The sequence below is a fragment of the Ranitomeya variabilis genome, chromosome 5, assembly GCF_051348905.1.
Source record: "Ranitomeya variabilis isolate aRanVar5 chromosome 5, aRanVar5.hap1, whole genome shotgun sequence".
Taxonomy (NCBI): domain Eukaryota; kingdom Metazoa; phylum Chordata; class Amphibia; order Anura; family Dendrobatidae; genus Ranitomeya; species Ranitomeya variabilis.
Window position 1 is genome coordinate 509,985,162 of NC_135236.1, and position 23,982 is coordinate 510,009,143.

The following is a 23,982-nucleotide window of genomic DNA, read 5'->3' on the forward strand; positions in this document are numbered from 1 at the left end:
CTACCCTTACTTATACAACTGTTCATTAATCTTGGACATGTGCATGGTTCTTGATGATCGTGCTCACGTCTCTTAAGGTGTGCGGTGTCGTAATGTCATCAGCACCCCTCACCTTCAATGCGGAAATGAGTAAATATATGCCTTTATGAAGAGAAATAGGTGATCTGGAACTCTGTATTAAAAACAAAATCAGCCCTTAGCCTATAAAATATATGATACAATAATTAGCACAGAGTCTTAAACCTACTTTAAGAAAAAATTACATTTTAACCTTAACATTTTGGACCTACTTGGTTTTTTTTAAGCTTGAGGCTCCTTATTGTCTCACTATTTCAGAAATAACTTTTACATTTCTTTCAGTAAACCCAGAAAGCCAAAGTGAACTTTTACATTTCTGGAATTAATATGTTTCATGGTAAGTATTACATTTTAGAAATCTCTCAGCTGCTACCTGTCCTAAAGGGGTGGTGGCTGGAAGAAAAAAAATGTAAATCTATATTTTTGACGATGATCTTGCTCAATATTTGACACAGCACAAGACATAATGAAACGGCCCCATCGTAGCTGTAGGTGAACATAACAAGCCTAATATGAATATAGAAAAGTATAAGTTACTGAGTTATCTATTTAGAATTGAGAGTCCTCAGTGGTTGATACCTTTTAAAGACTAACTGAAAAGATGGTAACAAATTGCAAGCTTTCGAGACTACACATGTCTCTTCATCAGGCAAAGACTAAAATAAATTCTGAAGAACTAGACCTGTGTAGTCTCGAAAGCTTGCAATTTGTTACCATCTTTTCAGTTAGCCATTAAAAGGTATCAACCACTGAGGACTCTCAATTCTAAATATTTTTCTATCTACTGGCTAACACAGTACCAAGATATATATCTTTCCTGAGTTATCCATGACATTTTTATGCTGAAGGAATTGTCCATATATCTTTTTTTAGCCTTCACTAATTTCTAAGGTCATCGCTAATGGCTTGAGCTGGGTCAAAAGAGAAAGCATTGTCTCTCAACTGAATTTCTTTCTGTTTTTCACGAAACTTTCTTTCAGCAAATGTTACAGCATCATGCACACTATGAAAAGTCAGCAACTCTACATCACCGCTTGTGTTGACGAAATATCCCCCATCATGAAGGGATCGGCGCACCGATGGGTTGCAGTTTACAAGGAACACTTCAACGCCAATCTCCTCATAATCATTACGGATCTCTTTGAGAAGGCCCAGGCCAACAGTGTCTATGAATTGCATGGCTCCACAATCAATTAAAAGTGAGTGAATATCAAGTTGGGGGACTGAGGTTTTAGAATCTGTCTGAGGTTTCTGTACAGTTTTAATCAAATTAAACCTGGCTATGAACCTGTTACTTGTCACTCTTGATGCTGCTTCCTCTTCCTTTTTGGCCTTCCTTTGCAGTGCGGCCACTAAAGCTGGGTTAATACCAGTCTTGCTGTATAGAGAATTTCTGAAATAGTCTTTGTTGGCATAGTATAGCGAGGCATCAAAGCGGAATATTTTAACGTAAGGAATAGTGTTCAGCTCCTTGTAGGTGAACTGGTCCTCATAAATCTCTGTGCCACTGACCTTACCTAATAAAGTGGCTCTTGGCCTTTGCGTACGAAAGATCACACAGAGAATAGAGAAACAAACTGCGACCAGTAGCCCAATTTCAGTGGAGACTAAAGAAGATGCTAGCATGCTAACCCACCAAACCACTGTGTCAATTTTACTTATCCGCCACATTTTTGGAGTATCTGCAAATTTTCTTAGTGCTCCCCTGAGACTGCAAATAGTGATGACCCCTAAAATACTATTTTGTAATGAATAAAATAAAGGAGCAATAGCAAGAAGTACAAGCAGCAGTACAGCAGAGCTGATTATGCCAGTGAGTTGTGTATTTGCACCTGTAGATTCTCTTAGAAGACTTTTAGCAAGGGCGGCACAGCTGCTGAAACAGGAGAAAAAAGATGGAATCAGATTGCACATACCAATAGCTATCATCTCCTGATTGGTGCTTATTGTGTACCCATGCTTTTTGGCAAATATTTCAGCAAGGGATACTGTCATGGCAAACCCAATTATCGCAATAGGGACTGCATCAGCAGCAATACTTGGAATAAGACTCCAGTTTGGGGCTTTGGGAGTTTGGAAACCAGTAGGAATGGATCCACATATTGAGGACTTATATTTAGTATTAAAGTTAAAGTAATGGGAAACCAATGTGGCTACAATGATGACAATTAATTCTACTGGAAATGGGATTTTCATCTTACTTTTGAATCTATCATTAATTTCTTTGACAGGTACAATAGTGATTATTGCAATTATACTAGTTACTAAGTCGCATATATTGGTATTTTTTATATATGTAAAGATGTCGATCCAAGTCATAACCAGTGCTCCTGCTCCGTTCCGACTAGGAAGCTTTAAACCGAGGAGATACTTCATCTGAGAAGTCAGAATAGTAAGGGATGACCCTGTAACAAAACCACTCAGCAAGGGCTCTGACAAATACATGGAGATGAATCCCAATTGAAATATTCCCAATAGGATCTGCAAAAGAAATAAAAATAAAATTCATAAATATTTAGTGTAATATTGAATTAATAAACATGTATTTAGTAAATTATAAGTCATGAAATTAATATTTGCATTGTAATCACATTTTTTGTAGATCATTGATCATAGTATTATTAGGGTATGTGCACAATTATCTGTGAGGGCTGTGGATTTTTCCGCAGCGCATTTGATAAATCACTGCGGTTTTTACTGCGGATTTATAGCGGTTTCTATTTCTGATTCTACTGCGGTTTTACATCTGCAGTTTTCTATTGGAGCAGGTGTAAAACCGCAGCGGAATCCGCACAAAGAATTGACATGCTGCGGAATGTAAACCGCTGCGTTTCCGCACGGTTTTTTCCACAGCATGTGCACTGCGGATTTCGTTTCCCATAGGTTTACATTGTACTGTGAAGGCATGGGAAACTGCTGCGGATCCGCAGCTGCAGAAACGCTTCACATCCGCAGCAAAATCCGCAGCGTGTGCACATACCCTTAGTATTATAGAATAAGCCCATTCCTTGACTTGGAGTTTTTTCTCTGTTCTTTTTCAAATGTCTACTTACCTGATAGACTCCAACAATGAAAGTTAAAGATGTGGCCACAGTAATGGCATAACAGCTTTTATCACATATAGTTCCATTGATGAGTGTTGAGTTTACCACTGTTGAGGTAGTCCCATCTGTAATGTACCCTGCAGCTTTTAGTTGTTTGTTCACAGACTCTCCTACCATCAAACACAGCACTCCATATGTTCCAACACAATTATGACGGGAAGTTGCCATGAAGAAATAGATAATGCAGCAGAAGAAGTTGGTGTATAATCCGTAGATTGGGTCTTGGTTGGCCAACAGAGCATAAGCAATTGACTGTGGAATGGTGACAATGCCTACAATAATGCCAGATGTAATGTCACCCGGTAGGTATTTCTTAATCTTATAACGTGGAAACCATTGGAAAACAGGAAAAAGTGTTAGAAAAAAGTTGGCAACCACTTTTGGGCCACTTTCACAGTATTTTCTTGTTTTCTCCGTGATGAGTTCCTTAGTGCTAAGTTCTGGTAGAGTATGTTCTTCAAGCTTTACATGCATGTATTGAAAGGAGCGTGAATCTTTATGCTCATTTTCATCAGGAAAATCATTCCCAGAGTCCTCAAGATCTTCAGGCTAAGGTAAAAAATATATAATAGCAGATGTGGAAATACCCATGAAAATACAGAAGCACCATATGACATATATAATTTAATAATATATTATTAATATACTGAAGATTGTAATATTCTGTCACTAATTTTGGTTGTCTAAAGAAAAGGGCACATGCTTTTATTTCTACTATTTGCATAGTAAGTCCAGTATATAGGCCACTTTTCATTTTAACTATTCTTTTCCCTGAAGGATTTCACCACAAAAGTGTTGGGGGCATATTTTTGTCACTTTGTAATATATAAGTATTCCAGGTTTTACTTCTGCACTTGTTCTAAAAATACCTGGTCCTGTCCATCAGCTTTTTCCATGCCCACTGTGCATAATCCCAATACTGTGGTCCTCAAGGGAACATTGGGGGAGAAAATCAGTTGATTGTTTTCATCATGGTCACAGCATAGAATCTGAATGGGGTGGCAGGTAGCAAGTTTGACCTCTGCTACATTAATTTCTCTTTGCTACGGCCTTGCAGCTATGGGGAACTGAGAAACTTGGAGCCCTGTTCTGACAATTGATGTGGCACCCAATGGTCCACAAGCAAGAATCTAGCATTTATTACCCATCCAGTTGAAAAATATTTGAGACTGGAATGTTCTTTTAATGCAATGATTGACTGTGCATACAAATGTTGGTAAGTTACAGACTATTAATCATCCACCAAATGAGCAAACTGCTAATTTGTTGGGTGGAATGATTTGTAAGCAACCTTAAAAATCTTCGTTCTCGGTAGCACATCATCCTATTCAAATAATAAGTGCTGTCGAAAACAAATATATTCTGTATACTGTTTATAGCTAGATCTTATTAATGATCATTCTGTGTGATTGAGTGCGCTCAGCCTATCTAAGCGGCCTAGTAAATGAGTCGATAGGCTTGCATAAAGCCAATTGGTGGCCACATAAATCATGGGGTTGGTGGCCAGTGTAAATACACGTTTAGTTCACATTAATATCTGCCTACAGGTTGTCAGTATGCGGCAGAGAATATCTTAAATGGAAAACTAGAAGTTTTCTTTTGAAGTTTACTTATTTTCAAAATTAATAGATGACATTTTCTGTGTGTTTTGCATTTCAGTTCATGCTAAACAGTTCACTAGATAAAACTGAAAAATAAAATATTAGGCAGCACATACTATTCCACTGTTGTTTGGCAACTTTTCTACTGAGGTTTATGTCCAGAATTGAGCATCGTTTGAGGGCTTGTTGTCATGTGTTTAGTGTAAACTGTGTTTATAATACTAGAAACACCAGCATTTCTGTAGTCTACATACTTCAAAGATTGTCTTATCTAAAGTGAGATCTATTGGAGTTAAATGAAAGACGATTGTAAAATAAAACATCAGTAACCTAACAGTCTAATAATCATATGTTTAAGAAGCTGTAAAGACTTCTTCAGATCCAACACACCATTGGTACACTGAAAGCTGCTGCTAGACTCCTATGGAAGAGCTCATTTCCCATAAAGATAATATAAATTCATAATGCCCTATCCTGATTTCACCACATATCGTTTATTTGGAAAGAGCCTGGAGACTTCTATCAAAATGACAGATTAGCCAATGATCAGGGTCACGGGGCTACAGGTGTAAGAGTTTTATCTGGGACCTGGAGCCACGGTTGCCAACCATCTAGAAATTGAATGACAGTCTGTAAAAAATGGTCACTCCGTAAAAAAAAAATGTAAGGCATCTGTGATTGAAGTTGAAGAAAGTTACACAGATTATTTTGACTGTAATTATTACCATTCTACAGCTCCCCGTGAATGCAGCTCATGTCTTCATATCAAGATTATGGGCTGTAGACACTTATCACTAAAAATCATAATGATTTATTATGGTTTTTCAGTGTGTCTGCAAAAAAAATTCACATTGGCAACCCTGCCTGGGTTTATGCTTTGTAATGGTAACACAGATATATAAAACAATTTGTTTCAGGTACCAAGGGTTTTTTTTTATGGATTTAGGGTATTTTCAGAGTGCTGAATTAGAAAATCTGATTAATTTTGCTGAATTGGTTAAGATTTTTTTAGATAATTCATCCACAAACATAATGTATTCTCCCAATGCAACTTGTGTGATAGCAAGGGAATAGCAATAGCTTTTGGTCTTTTTGACTCTTTGACAGTGTCTTAGGTAAAGCAATGGCCCGGACTGCGACCCAAAGGGTCTTAAAGGAAGGGATCCATGACTGGGATGTATGCCAGAGAACTCAGATAGTAATCAGGTATTTGATGTTAGGGGTGACAGATATTCTTAGATGGCATTTTTTCATTAGACTGAATGCAGGGACAATTTCAAATTAGAGGAAGGGTCACACATTAGGTGTGCAGTTTAGGGGACATGGCAATACCTGAATAGTCACTGTACTTCTGGTGTACTTGCTTGGGTGGTCCTGGGTCAGTCCATTGACAGGTCACCATCAGATAATGTAACACCCCAGTTGACCAGTTGTTACAGTGATATTACCTTCCTTTCAGGGAGGGTAATATCATGCTTGGAGGCAAGGGGAGTTCCCTTCACCTGGTAAGCACCTACGCACAACACATTCTGAATCCAGGCCAGAAGGGGGAGCTCAGGACCTATATTCAGGGGAGCTTCCCTCAGCTTTAAGTATTCTGGTCTAGAGGAGGAGTTAGTTCAGTTGGAGAGAGACACTGAGAGAGAAGGAAGTCTGGAACAGAGTGCAGACTACGGAGCCATGCAGCCAGGACTGAGCTGCAGCTCCAAGGAAGGACGAGAACCCAAGAGGTTGTTGAATGTAGTGGAGAAATTGAGGGAAGGAGCAAAGAAGTGGAAAAGGGCTCAGAGGGGAACTGTGACCGGGCACCCTCAGAGCTGAAGCGCAGAAACCGGGCACCAGGAGCCCGGGGATTTTGAGTACTCTAGGACACGTAGCAGAACTGGAGGGCTTAGAACTGTATGTGATTTGCCCACACCACGCCTGGAGGTTAAGAGCGGGTTGTGATAGAGACCCTGTGAAACGGCTCAAGCTGCCCATCATATGGGTACCTGTCTCAGGACAGGAAGGAGAGGATTTTGCCAGCAAGCTGTAGGCAGCAGGGACCTCGCATACTAGCGCGAATAGGAAGGCTTACGGACCTCACCTGGGAGAGGGATCACCTTTGCCTCTAAGCCGGCTGGACCACATCACTACCCGTGCCTGGTATCCTGGACTGTGGACTGCTTCTGCCAGTAAATCAGGTAAAGACTTTACCACTCTGTGTCCTCCACTTATTTGTCGGCATACACCATCCTTGCCATACACCTTGGAAGCCCTGTGGACCTGTGGGAAGTGTCACCATCTTGCTGCAACAACATCACCCCAGAGGATCCCTTTAAGCAGCGTCAGTCCCTACTGACCGAACACCACAGGTGGCATCATGAACAAACTCTTTATTACCAAATTCCCTTTAAAGACCTATCCCCCTTTTAAGTGAGCGCCCAGGGCCATGGACCAGGTCGCAGCCACCGTGACATCCCCTTTAAGTGCACTCGGTACCGAGTACCCCAAGGCCCTGGTGGGTGACTCGATAACATCTCAGCTTCAGATAGAGGCTCTTCTGGAAAGTGTTAAGGCTTTAGCTCAACAAAAAGGCCTGAGCTGGCTGCAGGAACAGCTGCGGACATTAAGTATAGGAGTTGGTGAGACAGGTGCATTACCAGCTCCTCCCAATTGCTTCAGGAGGTCCTGGCCTCCTAAGAAGTTGAGTATTGATGGTGTGGCGAAACCAGAGGAGGCCCACATAGTATACTCCTGTGGCTGAGGTGAGTTGTCCAAGCCAGCAGGTGACTCAGCATACTGGGAGGAATCCACATGAAAGAGCTGCACCATTGGTTAGTGGTCGCAGGAGCATGCTGACGTCATCGCGTGTCAAGCCAGTCACATTCCTACTAGCGGAGAAACTGACATCATCGTGCGGGAACAAGGCAACACCATCAGTGTAGGCGTCCAGATCTTCTGGTCGCGTTTTAGACTGGGAGATCTGGGCTGCCCTTGATACGAGACATGGCAGCATCAGAGACAGGACAGGAACCAGGGCATCTGCACCGGCAGGAGATGGCAGGCAGGGACGAAACAGAACACCGTCTTTCAGACGAGGACGACAAGGAGAAGGAGAGGAACATGGCTTCCAAAGGATTGCTGGCTGCAAGTATGCATCTGAAGAGCTATTCCCATCCACAGGGCACCTCAGTGATGATGCAGCATGAGGGATATAGGCTGCTGGATATTTGGATGATAGTTTGGAGAAAGAAGGAGTAGCGCCATCTGATGAAGACACGGGTTGGGAGCATCAGGGGATATATGTATGGCTGTTCTGGGAGTATGTTGCAGTCAGCCTGGTAAGAAATGTTGACACTGTACATCTGAGTTTTGTAGTGGGAATGTGGAAATGAGGTGTCAGGCTGTGGCTGATGGTAATGGGGTTGAATATTGTGCTGGAGAGAATGATGTATCACAACTGCTGCTGGTATAGAAAGAGCTGATTTTCCCAACTGAGTTAAGCTCGGTGTCTGTATGGCAAGGAAGTAGGTCCAGAGGTGCTACATAGCTAATGCTGATTGTGGTAGAGGGCCCAAGTGATGCCCAGTCTGCAGTGGTGACAAAGGGGAGTACCCCTGCAGAGTCAGATTCGACAACTGTGGATCTAGTACGGATGGATGACAGAGCACAAGGGCAGGTATACACTCACCGGCCACTTTATTAGGTACACCATGCTAGTAACGGGTTGGACCCCCTTTTGCCTTCAGAACTGCCTCAATTCTTCGTGGCATAGATTCAACAAGGTGCTGGAAGCATTCCTCAGAGATTTTGGTCCATATTGACATGATGGCATCACACAGTTGCCGCAGATTTGTCGGCTGCACATCCCAAAGATGCTCCATACAAGGCAGGATGGATCCATGCTTTCATGTTGTTTACGCCAAATTCTGACCCTACCATCCGTATGTCGCAGCAGAAATCGAGACTCATCAAACCAAGCAACGTTTTTCCAATCTTCTACTGTCCAATTTCGATGAGCTTGTACAAATTGTAGCCTCAGTTTCCTGTTCTTAGCTGAAAGGAGTGGTACCCGGTGTGGTCTTCTGCTGCTGTAGCCCATCTGCCTCAAAGTTCGATGCACTGTGCGTTCAGAGATGCTCTTAGGCCTACCTTGGTTGTAACGGGTGGCGATTTGAGTCACTGTTGCCTTTCTATCAGCTCGAACCAGTCTGCCCATTCTCCTCTGACCTCTGGCATCAACAAGGCATTTCCGCCCACAGAACTGCCGCTCACTGGATTTTTTTTCTTTTTCGGACCATTCTCTGTAAACCCTAGAGATGGTTGTGCGTGAAAATCCCAGTAGATCAGCAGTTTCTGAAATACTCAGACCAGCCCTTCTGGCACCAACAACCATGCCACGTTCAAAGGCACTCAAATCACCTTTCTTCCCCATACTGATGCTCGGTTTGAACTGCAGGAGATTGTCTTGACCATGTCTACATGCCTAAATGCACTGAGTTGCCGCCATGTGATTGGCTGATTAGAAATTAAGTGTTAACAAGAAGTTGGACAGGTGTACCTAATAAAGTGGCCAGTGAGTGTATGTTTGCTGTGATGGGCCATTAGGGGCCCATTTGATGCAAGAGACAAAGGCAAAAATTTGGAAGGATGAGTATGTAGAGATTTTTTCGTTATTGCCACTTGAAAAGTTTAACATAGACAGCTTGAAGCCAGATTAGAGTAAAAAGAATGAGTAGGAAGATAGGAGTGAGTAAGAGATATAGTTTGATCCCTCTGACTTTTGCCAATTGGCTACAGGCTTTCACAATTTTGGCTAGAGTATTTGGTAAAAGGGTGCCAGAAAATTGTTTGGGCCTTTATGGTTTTATTGCACGTACGGAGGTGTGGGTTGGTTAGGTTGGTTATGATATGATGAGCAATTTAGGCAGAGAAAAGTGGTCAGTCCTTCTTTGCAATGAGAACATAAAGAAATTACTTTGTGGATAGAGCTGATAACAGTGCCGCGAGCCGGGTCACAGACTTTTCCCGGGGTTTCTGGAGATGCCGCTAACGCAGGGGAATCTTCAGCAAACACCCAGAAGGGGCTGTGCTGGCATTTTAATGAAAGAGAGTGTAATTTTGGAAAATCATGTTGGTTAAAGCATGAGTGCTCAGGATGAGGGGATCTCATAGTTATTTCATGTGTTTTAAGAAAGAAAAAGGAAAACTTGGAGAAACTGCGAGTAAGAGGGACGACACTATTGAGAGAGGAGAGGATGGAACCACACCTAAATAGATATTTTGATAAAGAAGGGGCTGCTTTCTTATGGGACTGTTATTGCTGCGGTTTCAAAATCCTCTCCATTGTTGAGCATATTTCCACTCCAGCCCGTAATTTGAAATCCATATTAGTTCGTCCAGAAGTTGTTTGCGAGAAGTTGGCATAAGAAGTGGAGTTAGGAAGGGTGGTGGGGCTATTCACGGATTGCCCATTACCCCAGTTGAGGATTTCTCCACTAGGTTTGGTGCCAAAAAAAAGCCCAATAAGTTCTGAATAATTCATAAGTTGTCATACACGGAAGGGTCATCGGTAAATGATGGGATTAACCCCAATTTGGTTTCGGCATCATATGTCTCTTTCGATAGGGTGATTGAATAGGTCAGAGTTTTTGCTTGTTGGGCTGCTATTGGGAAGAAAAAATTTACAGTATGTTGACTGTTATTTGCTTATGGGATGTTGTATCTCATTTGCGTATTTTGAGAAATTTAGTTCATCCTTAGAAGGTTAGGTTGTGAAACAGAATTCAGGTTTAGAATTGGTCAGACATTATTTGGATGAATTTCTATGAATTGTTCCAACTCTGTCTCTGATTTGTCCTGTACTGTTGCAGACAGTGGAGTAGGTTTCTAAAGATTTCGGTATACCTCTGGTCCTAGACAAAACTGTAGGCCCGACGATGAGTCTAAGTTTTTTGGATATTGAATTGGACTCCATGTTGATGGAATGCAGTCTTCCAATGCTCAAGCTAGATGATTTACAGGTTTGTATTCAGAAGGCTCTTAGGTCTAAAAAGATCCGTTTGTACTATTTACAATTGTTGTTAGGCAAGTTGAATGTTGCCTGAAGGGTATTACCGATGAGACCATTTTTTCTTTTAGGAAAAAGCTGCCCAATGCATTTTATCTGCTTGAATGTTGGCCAGAAAGCTGATTTACGCATGTGGGCGCAATGTATAAGGGATTATAATGGTTCTTTGGGGTGGATGTATGATCTGATTTCCCATGTTGATTTGGAGTTGGTAACGGCGGTTTCACAGGGTTTCTGTGCATATTTCAGTGGAAAATAGTGCACAAGATAATGGCCTTAGGTTTGGAAACAGAATTGACTGAAAAGGAACTTGACCATCTTGAAATTATTCCCTATAGTGGTTGCAGTCAAGATTTGGGGAGAGTGTTTGAGGAATAAGAAAGATAGATTTTTATGTGACAACATGGCTATTGTGCAGCGTACTAACAATTAATAAGTTCAATCTCCCAGGGTGGTGAGCCTAATGCAGGCATTTAGTTTTACGCTGTCTGGAGATGAATGTATGGTTGCGTGCATCTTATGTACCCAGGGTCACAAATTCCTTAGCAGATGCTCTCACTTGTTTTCAGTGGGGTCGGTTTTGACAGCTGGCACCTGGCTTAGATAAGCAAGGAACCGTGTGGCCTCAAGAACTATTGGACCTGGTATTGGATCAGCATTGAGATTGGTCAAGGAGTCAGTGGATCTGGGCACGTTTGCTAAATATATGACAGTGTGGGGGTTTTTGTCAGCGATTGGAGGCAGAGAAGGGTGTGTATCCTTCGGTTGATGAAAGAGTGAGGTTGCTGTTGCATAGGATAGGACAGGTGAGTAAGGACAGAATATTGGTATCTGCTTTGAATGATCGCATGTCTGTCTTAGCATTCTTGTTTAAATTAACCAGAAAGAAGGATATTACTAAGCACTTCATGTTCAGGAAGGCACTAAAGGTTTACAGGAAAGGCCAGGTTGTCAGCAACTAGTGAAAAACGGTCTCTTTTGAGTAATTAGGAAAACTTTTGATGGCACTGAGAGAAGTTTGTTCTTCAGGATACGAAATTGTATTGTTTTGGTTGGCTTTTACAATATCATTTTTTGGGACCTTTAGAATTAGCTAGTTAGTAAGTAATAGTGAGCGTAGTCAAGGCAGCCTGCAATATAGGGACGTGATTTGGGAGGCAGGGGTAGTTCGTTGTTTTTTAAGAAAGTCTAAGATCGAATATGAAGGTAGAGGCTGCATAAATGAGTTATGAGCAGTAGGAGGCCTAAATGAATGCCCAGTATCTTATATGAAAGGGGTTAACCCAGGGTCTCTATTAGTTCATGAGAATGGTTTGACATTGTCGTAATTTCAGTTGGTGTTCATTTTCAATAAATGGACGGGTTAAATTTTAGGTCGCATTCATTCAGAAAAGGGAAGGCCGGTGATGTATCTAGATGGGGTTTGGCTCTTGACATGGTGAATAGAATTTGACATTGGGAGTAGGAGCAATTCCGTTTGTATGTGCTTCCAAACATGTCATGAAAAAAAAAAAAGTTCAGACTATTTCTTTGCATAGTATTCTGGGCAACATTTTGCACTTATTCTGCTCTTTTTTCAGATTGCTCACTGCTGGTTTGGGTTCTAGCCACTATTTTGTGATATGGGGAGTGTTAAGGGTGGATGTCAGGCCAGATGACTGACAACTTAAACTCCCTAGAGAAGAGGCTACGGTTTGGTGAATCAGGGTCAGTGATATGTTATGTCCCATATTTATGCCTGAATTGCATTTCCACACCAGTTTTGACAGGCCTCTGTATATTTTTCTGATTCACGTGGGTGAAAATGACATTGTCGCCCTGCTTGCATGGAAACATGGCCACTCCACTTACCATTTGAAATAGGCTCGGGCAAGAACTAATAGAGAGGTATCCCATTTTCTTTGTAGGAATGGGGCTGTTTTGGTAAGGCATCAGGGTTTAGAGGTCCTTTTAGGGAACATTTGTATTGGGATGGGGCATATTTGTCACCTATAGGTATTGATTTATGGGCCCTGGGTTTAAGAAAGTGCCTGGAAAAGGCAGTTAGGGTGTGGAGGGTCATGCACTCATGAGGTTTCATTCATGCATGTCATGGCGGGATCGGATATTTGGAAAGCTAAGTGGTGGTATGGTAAAAGGTAGGCTGGATATTCTGTTTTGGGAGGGTACCCTCCCTCCTTTGGCAGATGGTAATGAATACTCAGAGTCCCTACTAGGCTAAGGTCTCAGAGGGAAATTGTATAGGGCACCATACAGAAGGAAGACCCCCAAATTAGCGTATTGAGGTTGAGGGCAAAGAGGATTAGCTGATGGTGACAGGTTTCTTTTGATGTGGTTGCTTCAAAAGACCCTTTCCTAATATTCAGGTTAATTATTATGTTAATTAATATTTTATTGAAAATGTTAATGTTATTTAATAAAAGCTGCTGTGGCCATTTCATCCAAATCACAGTGTCTGTCATTTTTGAGTAGAGGTAGATAAATGTAGTTAAAGAGAGTTTTTGGGAGGTAGAGGTTATTAGCTTGAGTTTAGAAGGCAAGGGTCAGCCATTCATCAGTCATTTCAATGTGTATTTCAATTTGTAGACTTACAAATCTATAAAAATGACATTTTGAAGTCAGAATAGTACTGCAATTAATTATCTATTAAATATCTCAGAAACAAGAGCCAATCTGGCAAAACCAAAGTCATAAACTTAATATAAAACTGTTCAGACATTGTTGGCACCAAAATCACTGTATACCAGTGTAATCTATGCAACTCTAGTATCCAGCTTCTAAATCCAAAGAACATTGTCATCACAATGATCATTATAAGTTCAAGGCATTATCATTTAAGGCTTTACCATTTGAAAAGGCTAACAGACAAATTATCCAAAATAAAACAGCAGAGCATCGATGGAATAAAATAGCAATAGGGGTTAATAGGGTTAATAGTGTGCTAATTCTGAGCTCTAGATTAGAAAGGCTAAGATCTCTGATGCTATCACAACTTTAATAGAAACTACAAACCTAAAACATAAATTTGCACAATATTAGACAATAATCCTGCGATGCTGATAATTATCTGCCGATTATCTGCCGATAAATAACGCTTTCACAGGTGACAGGTTCCATTTAATAATTAATATAGAGTGAACTATATAATCATTTAGTGCAGAAAAGATTAGAAAAAAGAGGATAAATAACAGATATATAAAACCGTTAATTCTGTTGGATCTTAAAAAAAATCTCTAAATTAGATTGCCTTGTGCACGGTTTTTGAGGTCCATATTGTGCAAGAGCCTAGGTACACCAGAGATCGAAGGCCCAGGTCACCCCAGCACATAAATTAATTCTGTTTATGTAACCAACTGAAAACACAGCATATGTTAAAAAAAAAAAAATTCCAAATTTGCCTATCTGGAGAAGGAATATACAGAATTTATTTGGCTTTGTGAAAACATAGTGATAAATTCAGCGATTAATAATTCTACCCTATGTGAAACCAGAGGCAATACATTATTTTAAGATGATAAATTGAAAGATAATACCATAAATGCACAGTAAAAGGAGCATCTGTTTCTAACAGCAGGGAGCAGAGCTGAGTTCCAATCGCTACTGTTAACCATTTAGATGCTGTTGTCAATCTCTGGCAGCATCATTTAAATGGAATGGTTACCACTGGGGCAGCCAGGGACCAAATTACATATTCAACTCGGTAGCATCTTCAGGATTTGTTATGTAGCCAGTTCTTTATAAAAAAAAAATATTTAACCACATTTCAATTTATACCAGATTATAACAGTGGACCAAAATTTAAGGTCTGTTATATAATCGATTGATATAAAAAGTTATAAAACATCTTTAGGGGCTACAGTTTTCTCTTATCACTAAGAACAAGACTTGAATTGCTGTAAAATGATCAGCAGTAAATTACCAACAGGGTATATCATTGTGTTGATATATATGAAAAGAAGAACAGGACATGTACTTAGTAAGATTACTATGTAATCTGTTCCTAAGAATCTGTGTCCTAATAGTGACTAACCTTCTCCATGGAAATGGAAATTCTGTCTAGTTCAGTTGAGAGAATTGGTAAGACAAGCCTATGATCTAGAATGACTCTATGACAGATTTATACATCAGCATTCTATTGTTATTATTGAAGGAACCAATCATTATTCAGCTTAAGCAACACAAAAACAAAAAAGCTGTTCATTCAGGTTTAGACCATCAAAGTGGAAATAGTATTTAGCCAACAATACAATTCTGTTAAACAAGATAAAATTCCATGTAGATTGTCTACTAAACAAAAGTGTTTGCTATCTTCTAACTCCTTTAATAGGCAATTGAAAACCTTGCATCTGTGGTGAATCAGTGTTATTAACCTTAGGTGTGAGGCCGCCATCACACATGCAAGTTTTACGGACGTAAGAGTGCAGAAACTACGTGCGTAAAACTCGCATAACATACGGCACAATGCTTCTCAATGGGTCTCGTCCTATCAGCCGTATATTACGGATCCATAATATACGGCGTTCTACAGCCGTACAAAATCGCAGCATGCTGCGTTTGTCAGCGTATTGCGCAAAAAAATCGCCAATGAAAGTCTATGGGGGCGATAAAAATACGGATTCCACACGGACTAGCAGTGTGACTTGCGAGAAATACGCAGCGCTGTTAGTGAAAAGTCGATAATTCAATTGCCGGCTTTTCATTTCTCCTGCCTAAACCCGACAGGATATGAGACATGGTTTACATACAGTAAACCATCTCATATCCCCCTTTTTTTGCATATTCCACACTACTAATGTTAGTAGTGTGTATGTGCAAAATTTCAGCGCTGTAGCTGCTAAAATAAAGGGTTAAATGGCGGAAAAAATTGGCGTGGGCTCCCGCGCAATTTTCTCCGCCAGAGTGGTAAAGCCAGTGACTGACGGCAGATATTAATAGCCAGGAGAGGGTCCATGGTTATTGGCCCCCTCGTGGCTAAAAACATCTGCCCCCAGCCACCCCAGAAAAGGCATATCTGGAAGATGCGCCTATTCTGGCACTTGGCCACTCTCTTCCCACTCCCGTGTAGCGGTGGGATATGGGGTAATGAAGGGTTAATGCCACCTTGCTATTGTAAGGTGACATTAAGCCAGGTTAATAATGGAGAGGCGTCAATTATGACACCTATCCATTATTAATCCAATTGTATGAAAGGGTTAAAAAACACACACACACATGATTTAAAAGTATTTTAATGAAATAAACACAGCGGTTGTTGTAATATTTTATTGCTCTCTCAATTCATTTGCAGACCCTCGCTTGGCAAAACAATAAACGCACAATATACATACCTTCTGCTGACCCATCACGTCCCACGAAGTAATCCATCTGAAGGGGTTAAAATAATTTACAAGCAGGAGCCCTGCAAATGCAGCTGTGCTTGTGCTTGTAATTCCCCGGCGAATGAATGAAATGTAGGTCATTGACCTACATTTCCTTCAGTCGCGGTGATGCGCCCCCTGGTAGATGTCCTCATATGACCTGGAGCGTGGGAAAAAGTTCCCAGGCTGCAGTTCATGAGAACATCCAGCAGTGGCGCATCACCGCAACTGAAGGAAATGTAGGTCAATGATCCAATTTGTTTTATTTTACCAAGGGTAACAGGAGAAATTGGACCACAAAAGTCATTGTACAATTTGTCCTGAGTATGCCGATACCTCATATGTTGGGGTAAACCATTGTTTAAGCACATGGCAGAGCTCGGAAGGGAAGGAGCGCCATTTGACTTTTCAATGCAAAATTTGCTGGAATTGAGATTGGACACCATGTTGCGTTTGGAGAGCCCCTGATGTGCCTAAACAGTGGAAACCCCCACAAGTGACACCATTTTGGAAATTAGACCCTCTAAGGAACTAATCTAGATGTGTGGTGAGCACTTTGAACCTCCAAGTGCTTCACAGAGGTTTATAATGTAGAGCCGTAAAAAAAAAAATCATATTTTTTTTCACAAAAAATGATCTTTTCGACCCAAATTTTTTATTTTCCCAAGGGTAACAGGATAAATTGGACCCCTTTAGTTGTTGTGCAATTTGTCCTGAGTACGCTGTTATTTCATATATTGGGATAAACCACTGTTTGAGCGCATGGAAGAGCTCAGAAGGGAAGGAGCGCCGTTTGACTTTTCAATGCAAAATTGGCTGGAATTGAGATCGGAACCCATGTCGCGTTTGGAGAGCCCCTGACATGCCTAAACAGTGGAAACCCCCACAAGTGACCCCATTTTAGAAAGAAGACCCCCTAAGGAACTTATCTAGATGTATGGTGACTGGTGAGCACTTTTAACCCCCAATTGTTTCACTAAAGTTTAGAATGTAGGGCCGTGAAAATTTAAAAAATCATTTTTTCTTTCCACAAAATGATGTTTTAGCCCGCAATTTTTTTTCCCAAGGGTAACAAGAGAAATTGGACCCGAAAAGTTGTTGTCCAATTTGTCCTGAGTACGCTGATACCCCATATATTGGGGGAAACCACTGTTTGGGCACACGGCAGAGCTCGGAAGGGAAGGAGCGCCGTTTGAAATGCAGACTTAGATGGATTGGTCTGCAGGTGCCATGTTGCATTTGCAGAGCCCCTGATGTACCTAAACAGTAGAAACCCCCTACTAGTGACCCCACATTGGAAACTAAACCCCCCAAGGAACTTATCTAGATGTGTTGTGAGAACTTTGAAAAAACAAGTGTTTCACTACAGTTTATAACGCAGAGCTGTGAAAATAAAAAATATATATTTTTCCACGAAAATGATATTTTAGCCCCCAAATTTTTATTTTCCCAAGGGTAACAAAACAAATTGGACCCCAAAAGTTGTTGTCCAATTTGTCCTGAGACCACTGATACCCCATATGTGGGGGTGAACCACTGTTTGGGCGCACAGGAGAACTCGGAAAGGAAGGAGCACTGTTTTAGTTTTTCAACGCAGAATTGGCTGGAATTGAGATCGGATGCCATGTCGCATTTGGAGAGCCCCTGTTGTGCCTAAACAGTGGAAACCCCCCAATTCTAACTGAAACCTTAACCCCAGCCCTAACCCCAGCCCTAACCCCAGCCCTAACCCTAGTCCTAACCCTTGCCCTAAGCCTAGCCCTAACCCTAACCCTAATGGGAAAATGGAAATAAATACATTTTTAAAAATTGTATTATTTTTCCCTAACTAAGGGGGTGATGAAGGGGGGTTTGATTTACTTTTATAGCATTTTTTGGTGGATTTTTATGATTGGCAGCCGTCACACACTAAAAGACGCTTTTTATTACAAAAAATAGTTTTTGCATCTCCACATTTTGAGAGCTATAATTTATCCATATTTTGGTCCACAGAGTCATGTTAGGTCTTCTTTTTTGCGGGACGAATTGACGTTTCTATTGGTACCATTTTCGGGCACATGACATTTTTTGATCGCTTTTTATTCCGATTTTTGGGAGGCAGAATGAACAAAAAACAGCAATTCCTGAAATTCTTTTAGGGGGGTGTTTATACTGTTCCGCGTTTGGTAAAATGGATAAAGCAGCTTTTATTCTACGGGTCAGTACGATTACAGCGATACCTCATTTATATCATTTTTTTTATGTTTTGGCGCTTTTACACAATAAAAACAATTTTATATAAAAAAATAATTGTTTTTGCATCGCTTTATTCTTAGAGCTATAACTTTTTTATTTTTCTGCTGATGATGCTGTATGGCAGCTCATTTTTTGCGGGACAAGATGATGTTTTCAGCGGTACCATGTTTATTTATATCCGTCTTTTTGATTGCGTGTTATTCCACTTTTTGTTCGCCTGTATGATAATTAAGCGTTGTTTTTTGCCTTGTTTTTTATTTTTTATTTTTGCGGTGTTCACTGAAAGGGTTAACTAGTGTGACAGTTTTATAGAGTGTGTCGTTACGGACGCGGCGATACCAAATATGTGTACTTTTATTGTTTTTTTTTTTATTTACATAAATAAATGGATTTATTGGGATTTTTTTTTTTTCCTTTATTTGGGGATTTTTTTTTTTTTTACTTTCTACCATTGTCCCAGCGTGGGACATCACTATATTAGATCAGATCGCTCATCTGACACTGTGCATAGCACTGTGTCAGATCAGTGATCTGACACGCAGTGCAGGAGGCTTTCCGGCGCCTGCTCTCAGCAAGCGCCGGCTAGCCACGTCACTTCGTGACCCGGAAGGAGTCCCGCGGTCCAATCTTGGATTGGGAGAGCGCAGGGACCCCCTGTCCCTGCGCGATCCCCCTCTATGCAGCTGTCAATATTGACAGCGGGATCAGAGGGGTTAAATGCCCGGGATCGGTGCTAGCGCCGATCGTGGGCATTGCTGCGGGGTGTCAGCTGTCATATACAGCTGACACCCGCACCCGATCACCGCGGCGCTCAGCGCAAGAACGCGGTGAACGGTGCGCCATATTAGTACTGCGGCTGGCACAAATACAGTGCCCGCAGCGCAGTACTAGTACGGCGCATGTCATGAATGGGTTAATGTTAACCTGACAGCTGGTGCATGCTGCCCGTTCGACATGCAACATGTATCAGACACTGACTGTATGATCTCAGCTAGGTATGTTTAACTTTGTATTAGCGTTTCAGCAAAAAACATGCTTTGAAAGCCGCTGGGGACTGAGCCACATTGGAAGCAAGTTAGACAGGAGGGTCCCTGGACAGGGCTGCCATCAGGGTATTAAATCCCTTACTGCTGTATGGGGCCCAGTGAGCAGAAGTACAGAGGGGGGGCTTGGACCCGATCTGGGTCCCCCTCTTGTGCTTCTCCTGACCGGGCCCCAATGTGTAATAAAGTGCTGTGCACTAAGATGCTGGGAGCTTTCTAGAGCTCTAAAGCTGTCTAAACTTGTTTTGTTATTTTTTTCTTTATAAAATGAATTAAGTGGGTGAGGGGGACTGCAAATAATGAAGTGGGGTGGAGAGAGACTGCAAATGATGTAATGAGGGGGGCACGGGGAGTGCAAATGATGAAGTGAGGGGGCACTGCAAATTAAGTGATCAGGTGAATGGAAGACTGCAAATGATGACGTTAGCGTGGGGGACGGGGCACTGCAAATGATGAAGTGATCAGGTGGATGGGGGACTGCAAATGATGAAGTTAGCGTGAGGGACAGATGTCTAAACTCTTTTTGGTGTTTGTTTTCTTTGTAAAATGAATTAAATGGGTGAGGGGGACTGCAAATGATGTAATGAGGGGGGCACGGGGAGCGCAAATGATGTAGTGAGGGGGCACTGCAAATTAAGTGATCAGGTGAATGGTGGACTGCAAATGATGAAGTTAGCATGGGGAACGGGGCACTGCAAATGATAAAGTGATCAGGTGGATGGGGGACTGCAAATGATGAAGTTAGCATGGGGGATGGGGGACTGCAAATGATGAAGTGGGCGGAGGAATGGAGGACTGCAAATGAAGTGAGGCAGGGAGGTGGACTGCAAATTATGAAGTGAGAGTGGGGACAGAGGACTGCAAATGATGAATTGAGGGTGGGGTATGAGGGACAGCAATTGAATTGAGCGTGGGAAGAGCAAATGCTGACTTCGGGGCAGAGGGAAGAGCAAACAATGATGAATTTTGAGGGTGGGGGAGTAAATGATGAAGTATTGATACTGGGGGATGGGGACAGTAAATGATGATGAATTGAGAGTGACGGACAGTAAATGTTGATGAATTGAGGGTGGGGAGAGTAAGTGATGAGTTGAATTTGGGGTAGAACAGTTGACAGTGAAGACATGACATAATGAATGGTTATGGAAGAGGCATCTAAGTATAATGATTCGGGGGAGAGGGAGGTACAGAGTGGGGGCATTGAGGATGCAGAAGTGTAATTGGTATTGTATTGGGGAAAGAGTATGGGTGCTAATTAATTTTCTATATTTATTGGGTGGGGAAAGTGGCTATTTATAGTTAGTGGGGACACAGTAGTGGATTATAATTTATATTTGGAATGGTTGGTTGCATAATAACTAATTATATTTTAATGGTGCACACATCTGTGTTCAGCTGTGTAGCGTAGAAGAACACAAAAAAGTGTAAAATGTGCTCTGGAAACGGGGCTCTAGGTAGCTATGTGTTCTTTTATGCAGAGACGAGTCATGACTGGAAGATGTGATGGCGGTCTGCGCTGGATGAAAAAGAAAAGTAAAGATGGAGGACTTCAACTAGAGACGTCACTGGTAAGTCAGTGTGTTACCTGTAGACTGACACTATCTACTGTACACTATATACAGAGTTAGTGTGTATAATGTCACAGGTGATTACTGTATTTTATGTACACTGACACTATATACAGAGCTTGTGTATATAATGTCCAGGTGATCACTGCATTTCCTATACACTGACACTATATACAAAGCTCCTGTGTATAATGTCACTGGTGAGCTCTACATTACCTGTACAGTGACACTATATACAGAGCTCCTGTGTATAATGTCACTGGTGATCTCTGCATTACCTGTACAGTAACACTATATACAGAGCTCCTGTGTATAATGTCACTGATGATCACTGTATTATCTGTAAACTGACACTATATACAGAGCTCCTGTGTGTATTGTCACTGATGATCACTGTATGACCTGTACACTGACACTATATACAGAGCTTCTATGTATAATGTCACTGGTGATCACTGTATTACCTGTAAACTGACAGTATATACAGACCTCCTGTGTATAATGGCACTTAGTGTTTTTTATTAATGATTAGTATGGTAGTATTCGGTCACTATGTGGTGGTAATATGTGGTCTGGTCATGGTGTGGCAGTGTTTGTGCCTTGTAGGTGGTATTATTCGGTCACTATGTGGTGATAATATATGGTCAGGCCATGTGGTATTATTGGTCATTTTAAAAAATGTATGTGACTCATTCCCTTAAAGAAAAATATACCTAAAAAGGTATTGGATATTTTAAGACATTTTTAATAGGGTAGGGTAGAGTAGTGCCCAGCCAAAAGAGTCTATCTTGTGATGGAGGTGCCGGGCTAAAAAAATCTTTTGGCCAAAACAAAAGCTGCTGGCTATGTCTGTGATATGGTATTAGATGTGAACTGTTAATGTGTGATTGGTGAGGACATGATGCAGAAGGGGAGTTTTTCCAATAGTGGATGATGGGACTGTAGAATGTTCAAAGGGTGGAAGCGGAGCAGGGGTTGAGCCTCAAGGGGGCCCAAAAATTTTGGCGGCATGGGACCTGAAATTCCTAGTGGCATCCCTGTCACAGGCAGCTTTCTCCCAAACGCTGTCATGGATTAACAGGTCTCTCCTTGTGTACATGTATAGGGAGAGACCTGTTGCGCCAGGACAGTGGGTGAAGAGAAGCAGTTAGGGACCTGCCTGTCCAACTATTCTCCATGCGGCTTGATCCCCTGTAGCTTGGAAAGTACAGGGTGGGTCATTTATATGGATACACCTAAGTAAAATGGGAATAGTTGATGATATCAACTTCCTGTTTGGGGCACATTAGTATATGGACGAGGGAAAACTTTTCAAGATGGGTGGTGAACATAGCAGCCATTTTGAAGTCAGTCACTTTGGATCCAATTTTATTTTTTTCAGTGGGAAGAGGGTCATGTGACACATCAAACTTATTGAGAATTTCACAAAAAAAAAAAACAATGGTGTGCTTGGTTTTAACATAACTTTATTATTTCATGAGTTATTTACAAGTTCATAACCACTTATAAAATGGGTTCAAAGTGCTGCCCATTGTGTTGGATTGTCAATGCAATCCTCTTCTCCCACTCTTGACACACTGAGAGCAACACAGCAGAAGAAATGCTATCACAGGCTTCTAGTATCTGTTGTTTCAGATGCTGCACATCTCATATCTTCATAGCATAGACAATTGCCTTCAGATGACCCCAAAAATAAAAGTCTAAGGGGGTCAGATCGGGAGACCTTGGTAGCCATTCAACTGGCCCACGGCGACCAATCCACTTTCCAGGAAACTGTTCATGTTTTTTGTCACCCATAAATTTTTTTAAGAGCTGATAATTTTATTGATTGCACAACAAACATTTTGATCACTTTATTGTGTTTTTATTCATAGGTATGGTGATGAATAAAAAAGAACTCAATTTTTGCATTTTTTTTCTCGTTATGGAGTGTACCATATGGGTTAATAAACTTTATATCTTGATATAATATATTATATATGCTTATAATTTTTATTTTATAGTTTTATTTTATATTATATATTTTTATATCTCATTTGTCTTATTTTTTTATATATATAATGGAAGAAAAAATAGGGTTGATTCAAATTGTTATATTATATATATATATATATGTATATATATATATATATATATATATATATATATATATATATATACTGTATGTATATGTATATATATATAGTTACATATATATATATATATATATATATATATATTAGATGGTGGCCCGATTCTAACGCATCGGGTATTCTAGAATATGCATGTATGTATATAGCAGCCACATAGTATATAGCACAGGCCACGTAGCATATAGGAGTAGGGTTGAGCGACTTTCATTTTTTTAAGGTCGAGTCGGGTTTTGTGAAACCCGACTTTGTCCAGAGTCGAGTCGAGTGCAGTCGGCCGATTATCGCTAAAAGTCGGGGATCGACCGAAACACGAAACCCAATGCAAGTCAATGGGGAAGCATAGTCGGCAGTGAGTGGAGGCCAGGAAAACACCTACAGTGCCCATTTTAATGCCAAAAACATCCACTCTTGTTTCTGAAGCTTGTCAATCTTAATTAACTTTATAATAATAGTTGGGCATTGGAACTTGGGGGTCATTTTGCAAAAGTTGTGGAGGGTAGGGCTGGTTCAAGCTTTTAGTGGGCCCAGGAAACGTGGACTACGTCACGGCGGTGGAGCAGTGAGAGGTAAGTATGTCAAGTTTGCAAGTGCTGTGATCCTAAGCAAGCAGGGAGGCCCCCTCGTTGGCATTGGCACTGGCACAGGGCCCCTCAAAGTACAGCGGTGTGTTTGCACGGCGGGGGCGCCTCCCACCAGCAGCGACACTTTTGCGTACTCTGAGGGGCCCTGTGCCAGTGACGTCGCCAACGAGTATGCCCCCCCCACCTGATGAAGGAACCTGCACTTTCATCTGCACCTTCCTCTTTGTCCCT

At 41.3% G+C, this 23,982-nt stretch overlaps 1 protein-coding gene across 1 annotated transcript; it reads right to left on the reverse strand.

The window, feature by feature from the left end:
• Positions 1 to 795: 795 nt before the first annotated feature.
• On the reverse strand, positions 796 to 14,921 carry LOC143776391 (sulfate transporter-like). The gene is made up of 3 exons (XM_077265739.1): positions 14,866 to 14,921; positions 3,132 to 3,731; positions 796 to 2,559 (listed from the first exon to the last, which is right to left on the reverse strand). The coding sequence occupies exons 1-3, from the start codon at positions 14,872 to 14,874 to the stop codon at positions 958 to 960; spliced, it is 2,211 nt and encodes a 736-aa protein (XP_077121854.1). The 5' UTR covers positions 14,875 to 14,921; the 3' UTR covers positions 796 to 957.
• Positions 14,922 to 23,982: the final 9,061 nt, after the last annotated feature.